Source organism: Procambarus clarkii, chromosome 85 (genome assembly GCF_040958095.1).
Source record: "Procambarus clarkii isolate CNS0578487 chromosome 85, FALCON_Pclarkii_2.0, whole genome shotgun sequence".
Lineage (NCBI taxonomy): Eukaryota > Metazoa > Arthropoda > Malacostraca > Decapoda > Cambaridae > Procambarus > Procambarus clarkii.
Genome location: NC_091234.1, coordinates 14,567,824 through 14,588,828, shown reverse-complemented (window position 1 = coordinate 14,588,828; position 21,005 = coordinate 14,567,824). Strand labels below are relative to the sequence as shown.

The following is a 21,005-nucleotide window of genomic DNA, read 5'->3' as shown; positions in this document are numbered from 1 at the left end:
GTACACGTCACTCTCCTGTGTGTGTGTTTAGGGTCCTGCACATGTCAAACCTCTTGTGTATGTGTTTCGATCCAGCACACGTCACTCTCTTGTGTGTGTGTTTGGGTGCAGCACACGTCACTTTCTAGTGTGTGTGTGTGTTTGGGTCCAGCACACGTCACTGTCCTGTGTGTGTGTTTGGGTCGAGCACACTTCACTCTCCTGTGTGTCTTTGGGTTCAGCAAACGTCACTCTCTTGCGTGTGTTTTTGTCGAGCACACATCACTCTCCTGTGTGTGTTTGGGTCTAGCACACGTCAATCATCTTGTGTGTGTGTTTGGATCCAGCACATGTCACTTGTCGTTGTGTGTTTGGGTGTAGCACACGTCACTTTCTTGCGTGTGTGTTTGTCTAGTACACGTCACTCTCCTGTGAATATTTAGGTCCAGCACATGTCACTCTCCTGTGTGTGTGTGTTTGGGTCCAGCACACGTCACTCTCTTGCGTGTGTTTTTGTCTAGGACACGTCACTCTCCTGTATGTGTTTAGGTCCAGCACACGTCACTATCCTGTGTGTGTTTGGGTCATGCACTCTTCGCTCTCCTGTGTGTGTTTGGGTCCAGAACACGTCACTCTCCTGTGTGTGTTTAGGTTCAGCACACGTCACTCTCCTGTGTGTGTTTGGGTCCAGCACACGTCACTCTCCTGTGGAAGTTTGGGCCCAGCACATGTCGCACTCCTGTGTGTGTTTGGACCCAGCACTCGTCACTCTCCTATGTGTGTTTGGGTCGAGCACACGTCATTCTCCTGTGTGTGTTTGGGTCCAGCACATGTCATTCTCCTGTGGGTGTTTAGGTCCAGCAAACGTCACTCTCCTCTGGGTGTTTGGGTTCAGCACACGTCATTCTCCGGTGTGTGTTTGGGTCCAGCACATTTCATTCTCCTGTGTATGTTTGCATCCAGGACACGTCACTCTCCTGTGAGTGTTTGGGTCCAGCACACGTCACTATCCGGTGTGTGTTTGGGTCTTGCACTGTTCGCTCTGCTGTGTGTGTTTGGGTCCAGCAGATGTCACTCTCCTGTATGTGTTTGTGTTCAGCACACGTCACTCTCTTGTGTGTGTTTGGGTCCAGCACACGTCACTCTCCTGTGTGTGTTTGGGCCCATCACACGTCTCTCTCCTATGTGTGTTTGGGTCCAGCACATGTCACTCTCCTGTGTGTGTTTGGGCCCAGCACACGTCACTCTCCTGTGTATGTTTGGGTCCAGCAGTCGTCTCTCCTATGTTTTTTTGGGTGTGGTGTATGGAGGGTGTTGCCGCGAGGTGTCCTGTACAAGTCATCTCACTGACCGCCAGGTGTCCTGTACAAGTCATCTCACTGACCGCGAGGTGTCCTGTGCAAGTCATCTCACTGACCGCGAGGTGTCCTGTACAAGTCATCTCACTGACCGCGAGGTGTCCTGTACAAGTCATCTCACTGACCGCCAGGTGTCCTGTACAAGTCATCTCACTGACCGCCAGGTGTCCTGTACAAGTCATCTCACTGACCGCCAGGTGTCCTGTACAAGTCATCTCACTGACCGCCAGGTGTCCTGTACAAGTCATCTCACTGACCGCCAGGTGTCCTGTACAAGTCATCTCACTGACCGCCAGGTGTCCTGTACAAGTCACCTCACTGACCGCCAGGTGTCCTGTACAAGTCATCTCACTGACCGCCAGGTGTCCTGTACAAGTCACCTCACTGACCGCCAAGTGTCCTGTACAAGAGTCATCTCACTGACCGCCAAGTGTCCTGTACAAGAGTCATCTCACTGACCGCCAAGTGTCCTGTACAAGAGTCATCTCACTGACCGCCAAGTGTCCTGTGCAAGAGTCATCTCACTGACCGCCAAGTGTCCTGTACAAGAGTCATCTCACTGACCGCGAGGTGTCCTGTACAAGAGTCATCTCACTGACCGCGAGGTGTCCTGTACAAGTCATCTCACTGACCGCCAGGTGTCCTGTACAAACAGAACAATGTCCATTTAGTGACATTTGTGTTATATGATACCATTTGTTTCCAGCGCGGAACTTCTTGGATTCCAGACATAAGTGACACTTTGGATGGGTATAAGTGCCCCTATGGATGGATAAGGGGCACTATAGATGGGTATAAGTGCCACTATGGATGGATAAGGGGCACTATAGATGGGTATAAGTGCCACTATGGATGGATAAGGGGCACTATAGATGGGTATAAGTGCCACTATGGATGGATAGGGGGCACTATAGATGGGTATAAGTGCCACTATGGATGGATAAGGGGCACTATAGATGGGTATAAGTGCCACTATGGATGGATAAGGGGCACTATAGATGGGTATAAGTGCCACTATGGATGGATAAGGGGCACTATAGATGGGTATAAGTGCCACTATGGATGGATAAGGGGCACTATAGATGGGTATAAGTGCCACTATGGATGGATAAATGCCACGATGGATGGGTAAGTGCCACTATGAAGTGCACCACTGTCAGCGTGTCTGACAGCTGGGTGGACAGCGCTTCGGATTCGTAGTCCTGAGGTTCCGGGTTTGATCCCCGGTGGAGGCGGAGACAAATGGGCCAAAAATATTTCTTTCACCCTGATGCCCCTGTTACCTAGCAGTAAATAGGTACCTGGGAGTTAGACAGCTGCTACGGGCTGCTTCCTAGGGGTGTGTTACAAAAAGGAGGCCTGGTCGAGGACAGGGCCGCGGGGACGCTAAGCCCCGAAATCATCTCAAGATAACCTTAAGATGGATGGTAAGTGCCACTTTGGATGGGTAATTAGCACTATGAATGGATACGTGGCACTATGGATGGATAATAATCAATTACAATTATTTTTTTTTAAATTTTGTACAAATATTTTTGTATAATTATGTATCACTATAATTTGGCAGTTAAAATTATTTAATATTTATATTTAGTATTTATTTATTTAATAGATTTATATATTTATATATTAAATAATATTTATTGAATAATTATTATTATTATTATTATTATTATTATATATATATATATATATATATATATATATATATATATATATATATATATATATATATATATATATATATATATATATATAATTATTATTATATCAAAAAATTTTCACCCCACACCCTTGTCTCTCTCTCTCTCTCTACAAAATGTTAACAGTTTGTGTATGGAGAGAGAACTTTAGGTTTTGAAATACAGTTTCTGTTTGTACCTTACAGGTGATGGAAGCGTGTGCCCTGTATCCAGGTTATATTGTGGTGAGTACTATGAGTACTGTGAGTACTGGGTGAGTACTGTGAGTACTCACCCAGTGAGTCACGGTGAGTACCGTGACTCCACAGCCGGGTATATCCTCCGGCTGAGTATCTTGTGGTAAATGGTTAGAATGTTGTAACAAACCGACTTTGTGAAGTTCATCATTATTATCAATATTCAGTGCCCATGGCGCAGTGGTAAAGCACTCGCCCGGCGCTTCGCCAGCGCTGTGGCTTGGGTTAGTATCCTGTCTAGGGAGGATTGACTGGGCGCCAATCCTTAACTACAGCCTCTGTTCACTAAGCAGTGAATAGGTAACTGGTTGTTAGAAGATTTAGCGGGTCGTATTCCGGGGACAATTAGGATTAAGGACCTGCCAGAACGCTACGTGTGCTGTACAAGAAGTTACCTTGAGGTTACCTTGAGGTGCTTCCGGGGCTTATCGTCCCCGCGGCCCGGTCGTCGACCAGGCCTCCTGGTTGCCGGACTGATCAACCAGGCTGTTGGACGCGGCTGCTCGCAGCCTGACGTACGAGTCACAGCCTGGTTGATCAGGTATCCTTTGGAGGTGCTTATCCAGTTCTCTCTTGAACACTGTGAGGGGTCGGCCAGTTATGCCCCTTCACAGAGCGTCACAACTCTTGAATATGTTGTTGTTGTTAAAGATTTGCTACCTAGAACAAAAGGTTCCAAGTAGCACGGGCTATGGTGAGCCCGTAGTAGGTTACACTCTTGAATATATAAATAACAATAAGAAGTTACCCGACTGGTGGTCTCGCGGGTATGAGCAGGTTTGTGAAGGTTTAGGTCCCCTGTGGGTATGACGGCTGTGTGGACAGCGCTTGGGATTCGTAGTCCTAAGGTTCCTAGTTCGACTCCCGGCGGAGGCTGAAATAGGCAGAGTTTCTTTCATCCTGATGCATCTGTTCACCTACCAGTAAATAGGTACCTGGGAGTAAAACAGCCACTACGGTCTACTTTCTAGGGATGTGTAACAAACAAGAGGCCTGGTCGAGGACCGGGCCGGGGGACTCTAAGCCCCGAAATCATCTCAAGATAACCTCAAGATAACCTCCCATGTCGTCATGGATGCTCCCGGCCTCACATGGCAGCACTTACTATGATATTTATATACTTTACTAAGACATTCTGGACACGGATATGTTGGTAAGCTTGAGTGTTGGTTATGATGGAATGTATGGAAGTGGAGAAGTACTTGTTCTGTTAGTCTCACAGTTGGGGCATTACTTGTGGTGGACCCCTGGGGGGGCATGTTGACCAGTGTTGAGTCTTGTGGTGGACCCCTGGGGGAGGGGGCATGTTGACCAGTGTTGAGTCTTGTGGTGGACCCCTGGGGGGCATGTTGACCAGTGTTGAGTCTTGTGGTGGACCCCTGGGGGAGGGGGCATGTTGACCAGTGTTGAGTCTTGTGGTGGACCCCTGGGGGAGGGGGCATGTTGACCAGTGTTGAGTCTTGTGGTGGACCCCTGGGGGAGGGGGCATGTTGACCAGTGTTGAGTCTTGTGGTGGACCCCTGGGGGAGGGGGCATGTTGACCAGTGTTGAGTCTTGTGGTGGACCCCTGGGGGGATATGTTGACCAGTGTTGAGTCTTGTGATGGACCCCGGGGGGGCATGTTGACCAGTGTTGAGTCTTGTGGTGGACCCCCGGGGGGGGCATGTTGACCAGTGTTGAGTCTTGTGGTGGACCCCTGGGTGGGGTATGTTGACCAGTGTTGAGTCTTGTGGTGGACCCCTGGGGGGGGGAGCATGTTGACCAGTGTTGAGTCTTGTGGTGGACCCCTGGGGGGGAGCATGTTGACCAGTGTTGAGTCTTGTGGTGGACCCCTGGGGGGGCATGTTGACCAGTGTTGAGTCCTGTGGTACACCCCTGGGGGGGGCATGTTGACCAGTGTTAAGTCTTGTGGTGGACCCCTGGGGGGGCATGTTGATCAGTGTTGAGTCTTGTGGTGGACCCCTGGGGGAGGGGGCATGTTGACCAGTGTTGAGTCTTGTGGTGGACTCCTGGGGGGGCATGTTGACCAGTGTTGAGTCTTGTGGTGGAACCCTGGGGGGGATATGTTGACCAGTGTTGAGTCTTGTGGTTGACCCCTGGGGGGGGCATGTTGACCAGTGTTGAGTCTTGTGGTGGACCCCCGGGGGGATGTTGACCAGTGTTGAGTCTTATGGTGGACCCCTGGGGGGGCATGTTGACCAGTGTTGAGTCTTATATTGGACCCCTGGGGGCATGTTGACCAGTGCTGAGTCTTATGGTGGACCCCTGGGGGGCATGTTGACCAGTGTTGAGTCTTGTGGTGGACCCCTGGGGGGATGTTGACCAGTGTTGAGCCTTGTGGTGGACCCCTGGGGGGGCATGTTGACCAGTGTTGAGTCTTATGGTGGACCCCTGGGGGGCATGTTGACCAGTGTTGAGTCTTATGGTGGACCCCTGGGGGGCATGTTGACCAGTGTTGAGTCTTGTGTCTTGTGGTGGACCCCTGGGGAGCATGTCGACTACTGTTGAGTCTTGTGGTGGACCCCTGGGGGGAGAGGGGATATGTTGACCAGTGTTGAGTCTTGTGGTAGACCCCTTGGGGGAGGGCGGATATGTTGACCAGTGTTGAGTCTTGTGGTAGACCCCTGGGGGGGGTTATGTTGACAAGTGTTGAGTCTTGTGGTGGACCCCTGAGGGGAGGGACATGTTGATCAGTGTTGAGTCTTGTGGTGGACCCCTGGGGGAGGGACATGTTGACCAGTGTTGAGTCTTGTGGTGGACCCCTGGGGGGAGCATGTTGACCAGTGTTGAGTCTTGTGGTGGACCCCTGGGGGGCATGTTGACCAGTGTTGAGTCTTGTGGTGGACCCCGGGTCCACCTCCGCTCTTTTCCATGACTGTTACATCTAGAAAGGGCAGCTTCCCATCCTTTTCCATCTCGTAAGTGAAACGCAGCACGGAACTCTGCTCAAACGCCTCCTTCAGCTCCTGCAGATGTCTGACATCAGGTACCTGTGTAAAAATGTCGTCAACATACCTGCAGTATATGGCCGGTTTCAAGTTCATGTCGACTAAGACTTTTTGCTCGACGAAACTTTTTGTTTCGTCGAAGACATCATAAGAAGGAAAGTGAAACGCCTCTGAAGAGACAACTAACACAACACCTATACCCCTATTAGACTATTTTACAGGAACTTCTTTTCCACAGCTCATAAAACGGAGGAAAGGGTCCTGAAAGATATTGTTAATAGAAACGTTATCCCTACAGACAAAAATCAGAGGATACAACTGACGATTTACTATAAAACCAGAAAAACGGCCAGCCTACTCATGAGAAACTCTCCAGACACAAAGCAGAACGCTTTAAAAGAGACCAACGTCGTCTATGCCTTCAAATGCCCTCTTGGGGACTGTAAGCTCCAAAAAACCCAGTATATAGGCAAGACAACAACATCTCTTTCTAGGCGTTTAACGATGCATAAGCAACAGGGCTCCATTAAGGAACATATAATCTCTTCCCACAACCAAACCATCGCCAGAGAAATCCTAGTAAACAACACAGAAATCATCGATAGATACAGCGATAGCAGGCGGCTTGACGTTTGCGAGGCATTACACATCAAGAAGTCAACACCAGCAATCAACAGCTAATTAATGCACAACTATATTCTACCCACCTCAAGACTCCGCTCCAATATAGAAGCATCAAAAATATGGACCAATAGGCTTTCTACAATCACTTCTATTCAATACCCATTGTTTCATGTTCTGGCTTGTGTTGATGAAATTAATACCTTATTAAATACCACCTCACCCCATCCACCTCACTCAAATGTAGATATAAACAAAATCGGAAGATGTGTAAGTTCTATTCAGTTGTGTATGTGTTAACTAAAGTCTTTGAAAATGTAATAAGTTTTACGAAACGCGCTCAAGTGTCACGTCAGACTAGAAATAAAAATGAATTTTGGAGAATTGATTTTTGAATTACCTCCAACAGTGAAAAGAAATGTACGAAAGATTGAGAAAATTCGTGTTAGAATTATTAATCTTACTTTTTCGGTCATATTTAATAATATATATATATATATATATATATATATATATATATATATATATATATATATATATATATATATATATATATATATACATATATATATATATATATATATATATATATATATATATATATATATATATATATATATATATATATATATATATATATATACTAGTAGTACCCGGCGACGCGTTGCTGTGGCTCAGCAATGCATGTGCATTGCTGAGCCACAGCAACCTTCCCTGTCCCCCAGTCCTCCCCACCATTCCCCCCTCACCCGTCTTTTCGGCCTCCCAACCATTCCCCACTCCACTATCCCCTCTTCCTTCCCACCATGCCCCACTCCCCTGTCCCTTTGTCCTTCCTTCCATTCTCCATTCTCCCATCCCCTCGTCCCCACCATCCCAAACTCCCCCATCCCACCCATTACTCCCTCCTTTGTCCCATCGTCCTCCCCACCATCTCTCACTTCCTTCCCCTCATCATCCCCACCATTTCCCACTCCCTCGTCCGATGCCTTCCCAAATGGATTGATGTTCCCATCAGAAAATTGGGAACATCAAGTCATCTGATGTTCTCATCACTGAAATATAAGAAAAACAGTTAAAAAATGAAATAAAAATATGAAAAAATAGAAAAATAAACAATTCTCACGATATGAACAGTCTGGTAAACAACACAGCTCAATTACAACAAAATTCACTCAAAAAATTAAATTAAAATTAAAATAAATCAAAATCTAGAAAAATTCAATTTATCAATGCAATCAGAAACATTGAAATGGAATTGTAACATATCTACTATTGCATGAGTGTTGCTCTTACATGCAACAGATGGCGCTGTTTTTCAAGAAAAGCATAGTTTTACCTGTCACAGGTGTGGCTTCTATACTTATACTTACAAAATGAACGGTATTGAAAACACACAGCTCAATTCCAACACAAATTCACACAAAATTATTCACTAAAAAATAAAATAAATAGAAATCTATGAAAATTAAATTTATCAATGCAATCGGAAACATTGAAATAGAATTCGTGATATATTTAGTATAGCGTGCATGTCGTTGGAAATAATCAACAGTTTTATACATCTTTGTATTTTATGCAACCTTTGTATTAACCACAAGTAGTTACTAAAATTACTAACTTGTAGATTTAATCATTATCATGTTTTATTTAAACATATTGCCAGACTCTTCCTAGTCAGAGTGACGACGTGAGGAACGACAGGCAGTAACATGAATTCTCTCCACATTTAGTTGGATTTATAACAAGAGTCCAGTTTATCATTTCCTTTACTAAAAATAGTTACTTACTAATAAGTTTAATTTCGTAGTATACTACTACTTACTGGAACTCCCTTATTTAGTTGATATTAAACATTCTAGAGGAAATTACTTTAATGTAAATGATTTTACTTTAATTTCCTCGATTAGCTGCACAACTTTATTATATCAATTTATGTTATGCGAAATTCTAATTTATCACAGAAAAATTTAATGTGATATTAATACTCGTCACTACCTCTTCCTTCCTTAGTCAATTGCGATATATACATATCCATTTACGCTCGAGATGTCTATCAAAAGCCGCGCATGCGCAATGAGGAAGATGAAGACGGGACAGCGTTACCAGAGTACGGGAGAGCACGTCTCGGACGCCATTGACAGCGTGTAGCAGAGCTACGTTTTGACCCTATTTATTTCGCTCCCACGACCAGTAGAACGGTGCCACGTTATCTGGCACAATAGCCGTGTCCCAGACTAGCATATGAGCAATTCCAAAGTCAACGCCTTTCAAGCAGCAGCTGGAGGACGAAGAAATGCTCAAGTCTCCACATCAACGGACACGCGGCTCGGCAGCTAGGTTAACCTGGTTGTTATCATGTGGCCACAGTTAACATTTAGGCTAGTTGTCGTTGGGCCGTATATAAAATAATAAAATCCCGTACGTGTCTTTAGTAATTTTACCATCTAAATAGATGATTATTTTCATTGTTTTCTACAGAAGGAATTTACACCACTTGAATATAAATTGCACAGATATTGGCTGAAGACTTCTACAGTTATCCTTATAATTTAGGATGCATTTGTAGTTACCTATTATGTAGAAGATTTCTACAATGTAATTGCCTTTCAGTACCAAGGCGATGCCAACAGAGGTGCTAGGCTTCTCCACCTTCATGAGCAACAATTTGTCCATGCAACACGTCGTCGGTGGAGTGCGGCAACCGATCACACCTCTCTAGATTTACAGCTAAGCTGTCCCTTTTTTATCTGTAGCAATAACTGTGTAGTTACAGTAGTGATCTCCCAAAGAGATCTATTATATTAACCCATTGATCTATATACTGTACTCTTCTGTCCAGCAGTATATTGAGGTGCATTTACCTCCAATTAATCTATTATAATTAACCATATTTACTTTCATATTTTATTTACTCTGGTGAAGAACCAGCACCAGAATAATGCTAGGGACGTATTAATCTTTTAGCATGTAACTCCCCAATTTTGTGTAGGTTAATTTGGCTCCATTTATATAAGAAATACAGTTTCACTAAAATACATAGGACACTAGTTCTTCGGATCAGTTTTTCCATTGTCTTATTTTGTTTTCCACTTTTTCTCAAAAGGTGGTGGTCCTTCATAGCTACCGCAGTATATATTTAATTATTAGTTATTGGAGTCAGGTTTTCCCCCACACATGTTGCCAATATGTGCAACAGATGGCGCTGTTTTTCAAAAAACGCGTGTTTTTACCTGCCACAGAGGTGGCATCAATATAGTAGGTATATAAAAAGATGCGCCTATTCGAATGCAACGTTGCGTCAAAATTTCAAAGCAATTGGTGAAGAACTTTCAGAGATTACAGCGTGTGTTGCCCTTATGTCCAACAGAGGGCAGTGTTTAAAAAAAAAAAAGTGTTTTTTCCTGTCACGGTGATGCATGTATAGTAGATATATAAAAAGATGCGCCTATTCGAATGCAACGTTGTGTCAAAATTTTAGAGCAATCGGTAAAGAGGTTTCGAAGATTTCCCTCACATGAAAAACACAGTTTTTCAGAAAAATCATGTTTTTTACCGTTACAGACGTGACATCTATATAGTATGTATATAAAAACCAGCTCAGGTGCGAATGGAACGTTGTATGAAAATTTTAAAGCACTCGTTGAAATACTTTTGGAGATTAGCGATTTTGAACATATGAACATTTCCATTTTTATTTATATAGATTGCATGTGTGTTGCTCTTACATGTAACAGATGGCGCTGTTTTTCAAGAAAAGCATAGATTTACCTGCCACAGGTGTGGCATCTATACTTACACTTACGAAATGAACGGTATGGTAAACAACACAGCTCAATTTCAACACTCTGTCACACCAAATAATTCAATAAAAAATAAAATAAATCGAAATCTATGAAAATAAAATTCATCAATTCAATCGGAAACATTGAAATGGAATTCGTGACATATTTAATACAGTGTGCATGTTGCTATTATGTGCCACAGATGGCGCTGTTTTTCAAAAACGCATGCTTTTACCTGTCACAGGTGAGGCATGTATATGGAAGATATATAAAAAGATGCGCCTATTCGAATACAACGTTGTGTCAAAATTTCAAAGTAATGGGTAAAGAGGTTTCGGAGATTTCCCTCACATGAAAAACACAGTTTTTCAGAAAAAAAGCATGTTTTTTTTCCGTCAAAGACTTGCCATCTATATAGTATGTGTATATAAACCCGCACGGATGCGAATGAAACATTGTGTAAAAATTTCAAAGCAATCGGTGAAGAACTTTCTGAGATTAGCGATTTTGAACAAACGAACATTTCCATTTATTTTCCATTTCCATTTATTTATATATGTCGTACCTAGTAGCCAGAACGCACTTCTCAGCCTATTATGCAAGGCCCGATTTGCCTAATAAGCCAGGTTTTCACGAATTAATGTTTTTTCGACTACCTAACCTACCTAACCTAACCTAACCTAACTTTTTCGGCTGCCTAACCGAACCTAACCTATGAAGATAGGTTAGGTTAGTTTAGGTAGGGTTGGTTAGGTTCGGTCATATATCTACGTTAATTTTAACTCCAATAAAAAAAATAGACCTCATACATAATGAAATGGGTAGCTTTATCATTTCATAAGAAAAAAATTAGAGATAATATATTAATTCAGGAAAACTTTGCTTATTAGGCAAATCGGGCCTTGCATAGTAGGCCGAGAAGTACGTTCTGGCTACTAGGTACGACATATATATATATATATATATATATATATATATATATATATATATATATATATATATATATATATATATATATATATTCAGAGTCTTTGAAAATGTAATAAGTTTTATGAAACGCGCTCAAGTGTTGCGTCAGACTAGAAATAAAAATGAATTTTGGAGAATTGATTTTTGAATTACCTCCAACAGTGAAAAGAAATGTACGAAAGATTGAGAAAATTCGTGTTAGAATTATTAATCTTACTTTTTCGGTCATATTTAATAATATATATATATATATATATATATATATATATATATATATATATATATATATATATATATATATATATATATATATATATATATATATGTATATATATATATATATATATATATATATATATATATATATATATATATATATATATATACATATATATATATATATATATATATATATATATATATATATATATGTCGTACCTAATAGCCAGAACGCACTTCTCAGCCTACTATTCAAGGCCCGATTTGCCTAATAAGCCAAGTTTTCATGAATTAATGTTTTTTCGTCTACCTAACCTACCTAACCTAACCTAACCTAGCTTTTTTTGGCTACCTAACCTAACCTTACCTATAAATATAGGTTAGGTTAGGTTAGGTAGGGTTGGTTAGGTTCGGTCATATATCTACGTTAATTTTAACTCCAATAAAAAAAAATTGACCTCATACATAGAGAAAAGGGTTGCTTTATCATTTCATAAGAAAAAAATTATAGTAAATATATTAATTCAGGAAAACTTGGCTTATTAGGCAAATCGGGCCTTGAATAGTAGGCTGAGAAGTGAGTTCTGGCTACTAGGTACGACATATATATATATATATATATATGACAATGTCAGACCACGGAGGAAAATGAAACAGGAAATTTCCTTAAGTACTTTCGTATATTAAATACATCTTCAGAAGGTCCTTCTGAAGGTGACCTTCTGAAGATGTATTTAATATACGCAAGTACTTAAGGAAATTTCCTGTTTCTTTTTTCCTCCGTGGTCTGACATTGTCACATTCTTAATCACGTGTTTATTTTCGTGATATACACACACACACATATATATATATATATATATATATATATATATATATATATATATATATATATATATATATACATATATATATATATATATATATATATATATATATATATGTCGTACCTAGTAGCCAGAACGCACTTCTCAGCCTACTATGCAAGGCCCGATTTGCCTAATAAGCCAAGTTTTCCTGAATTAATATATTTTCTCTAATTTTTTTCTTATGAAATGATAAAGCTACCCATTTCATTATGTATGAGGTCAATTTTTTTTAATTGGAGTTAAAATTAACGTAGATATATGACCAAACCTAACCAACCCTACCTAACCTAACCTAACCTATCTTTATAGGTTAGGTTAGGTTAGGTAGCAGAAAAAGTTAGGTTAGGTTAGGTAGGTTAGGTAGTCGAAAAACAATTAATTCATGAAAACTCGGCTTATTAGGCAAATCGGGCCTTGCATAGTAGGCTGAGAAGTGCATTCTGGCTACTAGGTACGACATATATATATATATATATATATATATATATATATATATATATATATATATATATATATATTTATATATATATATATATATATATATATATATATATATATAACTGAAAACTCACACCCCATATATATATATATATATATATATATATATATATATATATATATATATATATATATATGTCAAGTGGATTAAGGCGTCTTGTACATACCAGTACAAACATATATATATATATATATATATATATATATATATATATATATATATATATATATATATATATATATATATATATATATATATATATATATATATAACTGAAAACTCACACCCCAGAAGTGACTCGAACCCATACTCCCAGAAGCAACGCAACTGGTATGTACAAGACGCCTTAATCCACTTGACCATCACGACCGGACATAATGAGGTGATAGCCGAGGCTATTTGAACCACCCCACCGCCGGCACTCGGATAGTAATCTTGGGCATAGCATTTTACCAAATCACCTCATTCTTTGGGGCACACGTGAGGAACACAAATGCGAACAAGCCTGAATGGTCCCCAGGACAATATGCAACTGAAAACTCACACCCCAGAAGTGACTCGAACCCATACTCCCAGAAGCAACGCAACTGGTATGTACAAGACGCCTTAATCCACTTGACATATATATATCGCATATATATATATATATATATATATATATATATATATATATATATATATATATATATATATATATATATATAACTGAAAACTCACACCCCAGAAGTGACTCGAACCCATACTCCCAGAAGCAACGCAACTGGTATGTACAAGACGCCTTAATCCACTTGACCATCACGACCGGACATAATGAGGTGATAGCCGAGACTATTTGAACCACCCCACCGCCGGCACTCGGATAGTAATCTTGGGCATAGCATTTTACCAAATCACCTCATTCTTTGGGGCACACGTGAGGAACACAAATGCGAACAAGCCTGAATGGTCCCCAGGACAATATGCAACTGAAAACTTGTCCTGGGGACCATTCAGGCTTGTTCGCATTTGTGTTCTTCACGTGTGCCCCAAAGAATGAGGTGATTTGGTAAAATGCTATGCCCAAGATTACTATCCGAGTGCCGGCGGTGGGGTGGTTCAAATAGCCTCGGCTATCACCTCATTATGTCCGGTCGTGATGGTCAAGTGGATTAAGGCGTCTTGTACATACCAGTTGTGTTGCTCCTGGGAGTATGGGTTCGAGTCACTTCTGGGGTGTGAGTTTTCAGTTGCATATTGTCCTGGGGACCATTCAGGCTTGTTCGCATATATATATATATATATATATATATATATATATATATATATATATATATATATATATATATATATATATATATATATATATATATATATATGTGTGTATATCACGAAAATAAACACGTGATTAAGAATGTGACAATGTCAGACCACGGAGGAAAAATGAAACAGGAAATTTCCTTAAGTACTTTCATATATTAAATACATCTTCAGAAGGTCCTTCTGAAGATGTATTTAATATACGAAAGTACTTAAGGAAATTTCCTGTTTCATTTTTCCTCCGTGGTCTGACATTGTCATATATATATATATATATATATATATATATATATATATATATATATATATATTATTAATTATGACCGATAAAGTAAGATTAATAATTCTAACACGAATTTTCTCTATCTTTCTTACGTTTCTTTTCACTGTTGATGGTAATTCAAAGATCAATTCTCATAAATTCATTTTTATTTCTAGTCTGACGCGACACTTGAGCGCGTTTCGTAAAACTTATTACATTTTCAAAGACTTTAGTTTACAAACACACAACTGAAACTGAATAGAGCTTACACATCTTCGAGTTTATATCTACATTTGGGTGAGGTGGATGAGGTGAAAACAAACTTTCAACAATGGGTATTAAATTTAAACACAAGACAGAACACGAAACAATGGGTATTGAATGGAAGTAATTGTAGAAAGCCTATTGGTCCATATTTCTTGATGCTTCTATATTGGAGCGTTGTCTTGAAGTGGGTAGAATATAGTTGTGCATTAATTGGCTGTTGATTGCTGGTGTTGACTTCTTGATGTGTAGTGCCTCGCAGACGTCAAGCCGCCTGCTATCGCTGTATCTATCGATGATTTCTGTGTTGTTTGCTAAGATCTCTCTGGTGATGGTTTGTTTGTGGGAAGAGATTATATGTTCCTTAATGGAGCCCTGTTGTTTATTCATCGTTAAACGCCTGGAAAGAGATGTTGTTGTCTTGCCTATATACTGGGTTTTTTGAGGCTTACAGTCCCCAAGAGGGCATTTGAAGGCATAGACGACGTTGGTCTCTTTTAATTTAAAGCGTTCTGCTTTGTGTCTGGAGAGTTTCTCATGAGTAGGCTGGCCGTTTTTCTGGTTTTATAGTAAATCGTCAGTTGTATCTTCTGATTTTTGTCTGTAGGGATAACGTTTCTACTGACAATATCTTTCAGGACCCTTTCCTCCGTTTTATGGGCTGTGGAAAAGAAGTTCCTGTAAAATAGTCTAATAGGGGGTATAGGTGTTGTGTTAGTTGTCTCTTCAGAGGTTGCATGGCGTTTCACTTTCCTTCTTATGATGTCTTCCACGAAACCATTGGAGAAGCCGTTATTGACTAGGACCTGCCTTACCCTACAGAGTTCTTCGTCGACTTGCTTCCATTCTGAGCTGTGGCTGAGAGCACGGTCGACATAAGCGTTAACAACACTCCTCTTGTACATGTCCGGGCAGTCACTGTTGGCATTCAGTCACATTCCTATGTTTGTTTCCTTAGTGTAGACTGCAGTGTGGAAAACTCTGCTCCTTTCCATGACTGTTACATCTAGAAAGGGCAGCTTCCCATCCTTCTCCATCTCGTAAGTGAAACGCAACACAGAATTCTGCTCAAATGCCTCCTTCAGCTCCTGCAGATGTCTGACATCAGGTACCTGTGTAAAAATGTCGTCAACATACCTGCAGTATATTGCCGGTTTCAAGTTCATGTCGACTAAGACTTTTTGCTCGATGGTACCCATGTAGAAGTTTGCAAACAGGACATCTAGGGGAGAACCCATGTGTCCTGTTTGCAAACTTCTATATGGGTACCATCGAGCAAAAAGTCTGAACAGAGCAACCTCGGTAGTTTGGTACCATCAATATTGTCGCCCTTTTCAAGGAATTGCATTTGTCCGTCTGGGAATTTCGGTGGAATTCTGGGTCGCGGTATTCTTTTTTCAGTATTGTGAGATAAGTAGAAGAGTTCATGGTGTGGGCGTGGACATGCATGGGGTGCGGGTATTTGTTCTGTCTGATTATCTTGTTACATCTGTGGGCCAATTTTCGTCTGGTGTGTGTGTGTTGCCATTGAACTCACTGGGAGGAATGAACAGCACATAGCAAGTATTTTTGTCTTCGTCCTCGTCTTCGTTGTCGGTCACAAGGCCGTTCTTGTCGACGTCGGTGGTGGCTCTGGAGAGCCTCTTGGTGTTGGTTGTGGGAGTTTCGGGTGGTCCGTTGTCGTCTTTGGATGTGATGTCTTCATTGACAGCAGTCAGCCAGGGTGGGTGGCGTCTCTGTTACCTGACTGGTTGTGGGTCCTGTTGCGGGAGTACCTAAGCGATAGGAAGCAGAGAGTTACAGTGAGGGGTGAGACCTCAGATTGGCATGAAGTCACCAGTGGAGTCCCACAGGGCGCTGTACTCGGTTCCATCCTGTTTATGATATACGTAAATGATCTCCCGGAGGGTATATACCCTGGAAACACAAACCGTAACTGTCCCAATTTTCTGCTTGTTACAACTTGTAATAAAGTTGTTACATCTTGGCTTAACGTGTTTATGACGGATTAGAACGTTTTCACAACTTGATATATTGGTTGTTATAACTGGTTAGGAGGTGTTAAAACTTGTTCGAACGTTGTAGCAATATCGTAGTTTCGTTGTGTGTTTGAAGGAATCCTTAAGCGAGGAAGGAGCGCAGGGAGAGAGAGAGAGAAAAGAATCAGAGAACCACAACCCCGAACCCTACAATCCCAGAGGGGAGTGGGAGCCCTCCTCAAACAGTTCAACAGCCACAAGGAGTGGAGTACCATCCCCACATTCTACCCAATAGACACCCTACCTGCTCCATCTCCTGACAGCCCCCCCCCTCACTAAGTGCCCATCTTGGGCACCATCCCCCCACTCACCCCATCCCCCCCAATCACACCCTCTCCCCAGGACCTCCCATCTCCCCCCCCCAAGCCCTCCCTTCTCCCCCATGCCCTCCGTTCTCCTCCACCCCCCTAAGCCCCCGACTCTCCCCCATCCCCCCTAAGCCTTCCCTTCTCCACCACTCCCCTAAACCCTCCCCTCTTCCTCACCCCCCCCCCCTCAGCCCTTCCTCTCCCCCCCATGCCTGCAAGTCCTCCCCCCTCTGCCCCCCCTTCTCCTCCATCCCCCAAGCCATGCCTCCCCCATGCCCCCCAAGCCTCCCCGTCTCCCAATCCCCCAAACCCTCCCCTCTCACTCTCCCCCTCAACCCTCCCCCTCTCCCCCCGCAAGCCCTTCCTCCTCCACCAGTCTTCCCATACCAGATCCTCCCAGCACCCTGCACACCTCAGATCCCACAGGTTACCCCCCCCCCCAGAGGAATAGCAGAAGAAAGTCAGTTTCAGGGTAATGTACTCGAACATAGTTGGGATTACAAGCAAGGCAAGTGAACTAAGGGAAAGAGCACAAGAAGTGAACCCAGATGTAATCGGACTCACTGAAATAAAACTCAAGAATCATAACGAATGCCGTGTTTCCCCAGGAGTACACAGTAATAAGGAAAGAGAGGGAAGGTAGGGAAGGAGGCGAAGTGGCCCTACTAATGAGAAAGGAATGGAGTTTCAAGGACATGGCTATCCCGGGCTGTGAGGGATTCAGACACAACATAACAGGCACCAGGACAATGGGAGGAAGACGAATAGTAGTAGCAGTGATATATAACCCTCCACCAAATGACAGAAGACCCATTCAAGAGTATAACAACAACAATATGGCTGTTAACACTATAATTGAGAGGGTAGCCTCTGCTGCCTGTAGAAATAGATCCCATCTGCTCATCATAGGAGACTTCAATCACGGAAGGACAGAAAGAGAGAACAAGGAACGGCATGGAGACGAGGATACGTGGAGAGCCAAACTATTGGAGGTGATGACTAGAAACTTTTTAAGCCATCTTGTCAGAAAACCCACAAAGATGAGAGCAAACTATGAACAAGCGAGACTCGACCTAGTCTTCACTCTGAACGAATCCGACATAAGAGAAATCGGTTTTGAGGCCCCAGTAGGAATGAGAGACCACAGTGTACTGGCGTTTGAGTACCTGGTTGAATAAGGGTTATTGAACTCGAGGAGGGCTACTGAAAGCAAAAGGCTGGCATTCCAAAAGGGAAACTATGAGGAGATAAGAAAATTCCTAACAGATGTAACATGGGAAACAGAGCTCAGGGAAAAGACGGCTCAAGGCATGATGGACTACGTCACACAGAAGTGCAAGGAAGCAGCAAACAAGTTTGTCCCAGTCCAAAATAAAAGCAAAGAAATGAAGATGAGAATCCCATGGTTTAATCAGAGATGTAAGCTAGCTAAGCTGCAAAGTAAAAGGGCGTGCAGAAACTATAGGAATAACAGGACACTTGAGAGCAGAGTAAGATACCAGAATGCCAGGAATGAATATGTCAGGATGAGAAGAGAGGCAGAAAGACAATACGAAAATGAAATACCAAGCAAGGCAAACACTCAGCTTAAATTGCTGTACAACCACATCAGGAGAAAAACAACAGTAAAGGAACAGGTTATGAAATTGAGGATAAGGGCAGAAGGATTCACTACAAACGACAAGGAAGTGTGTGAGGAACTCAATAAGAAATTCCAGGAAATCTTCACCTTAGAGCAAGAAGAAATTCCAGAGATAAGAGAGGGAATAGTTAACCAGGAACCACTAAAAGAGTTTGAGATTACCAGTGGGGAAGTAAGGAAGTGTTTACTAGAGTTGGGTGTAACAAAGTCTATAGGCCCATATGGAATCTCCCCTTGGATACTAAAGGAAGGAGCAGAAGCACTGTGTCTGCCACTCTCCATAGTGTATAACAAATCACTGGCAACAGGGGAACTGCCAGAAATTTGGAAAGCAGCTAATGTAATCCCGATATACAAGAAAGGTGATAGACAGGAGGCACTAAACTACAGGTCAGTGTCTCTAACCTGCATACCATGCACGCTGATGGAGAAGATTGTGCTAAATAAGCTAGTGGAACATCAGGAACGAAAGAACTTTGTAACACAGCATCAGCATGGGTTCAGGAATGGCAAGTCTTGCCTCACAGGATTAATTGAATTTTACGACCAGGCAAGAAAGAGAGAGGTAGGCAGACTGCATATTTTTGGATTGCCAGAAAGCCTTTGATACAGTACCACACAAGAGGCTAGTGAAAAAGCTGGAGATGCAGGATGGAGTAAAAGGGAAGGTACTCCATTGGATAAGGGAGTACCTAAGCAACAGAAGTAAACGAGTCACTGTGAGGGGTGAGGTCTCAGATTGGCGATACGTCACAAGTGGAGTCCGTCAGGGGTCAGTCCTTGGATCTATATTGTTTCTGATATATGTAAATGATCTCCCAGAGGGTATAGACTCGTTTCTCTCAATGTTTGCTGACGATGGAAAAATTATGAGGTGGATTGAAACAGAGGATGATAGTAGGAGGCTACAAGATGACCTAGACAGAGTGAATGAATGGTCCAACAAATGGCTGCTAAAGTTCAACCCGAGTAAATGCAAAGTAATGAAACTAGGCGGTGGAAACAGGATACAGAATAGGAGATGAAGTACTTAATGAAACGGACAGAGAGAAAGATCTAGGAGTTGATATCACACCAAACCTGTCTCCTGAAGCCCACATAAAAATAAATACGTCTGCGGCATATGCGAGGCTGGCAAACATCAGACCAGTCTTCAGGAACCTGTGTAAGGAATCATTCAGAATATTGTATACCACATATGTAAGACCAATCCTGGAGTATGTGGCTCCAGCATGGAGCCCGTACCTTGTCAAGCACAAGACGAAGCTGGAAAAAGTTCAGAGGTATGCCACTAGACTAGTCCCAGAACTAAGAGGCATGAGTTACAATGAAAGGCTGCGGGAAAAGCACCTTACGACACTGGAAGACAGAAGAGTAAGGAGAGACATGATCAATACCTACTAAATCCTCATGGGAATTGACAGAGTAGACAAGGTTAAACTATTCAACACCGGTGGTACGCGAACAATGGGACACAGGTGGAAACTGAGTACCCAAATGAGTCACAGGGACGTTAGAAAGAACTTTTTCAGTGTCAGAGTAATTAACAAATGGAATGCATTAGGCAGTGATGTGGTGGAGGCTGACTCCATACACAGTTTTAAATGAAGATATGATAGAGCCCAGTAGGCTCAGGAATCTGTACACCAGTTGATTGACAGTTGAGAGGCGGGACTAAAGAGCCAAAGCTCAACCCCCGCAAGCACAAATAGGTGAGTACAAATAGGTGAGTAAAAACACACACACACACAGGGAGAGGCAGAGTCAAAGCTGAATCCCCGCTAGCACAACTAGGTGAGTATACACACACACAAACACACATGCATATGAACACATGCGTACACATACACTCACACACTCACGTGATCCTGTGGTCCCGGGTTCGGTCCCGGGCGCCGGCGAGAAACGATAGGCAGAGTTTCTTTCACCCTATGCTCCTGTTACCTAGCAGTAAATAGGTTCCTGGGAGTTAGTCAGCTGTCACGGGGCTGAACCCTGGGGTGTGTGT

The 21,005-nt window shown here is 42.3% G+C and overlaps 1 protein-coding gene across 1 annotated transcript in view; it reads left to right on the top strand.

Annotated features, from left to right (window-relative positions):
• Positions 1 to 2,457: 2,457 nt before the first annotated feature.
• Positions 2,458 to 21,005, top strand: part of LOC123746657 (transmembrane protease serine 11D) — a 79,017-nt gene continuing 60,469 nt past the window's right edge. The window contains exons 1-2 of the mRNA XM_045728324.2: positions 2,458 to 2,465; positions 3,206 to 3,264. Coding sequence (XP_045584280.1) covers positions 2,458 to 2,465; positions 3,206 to 3,264 — 67 coding nt within the window. The remainder of the gene's footprint in view (positions 2,466 to 3,205; positions 3,265 to 21,005) is intronic.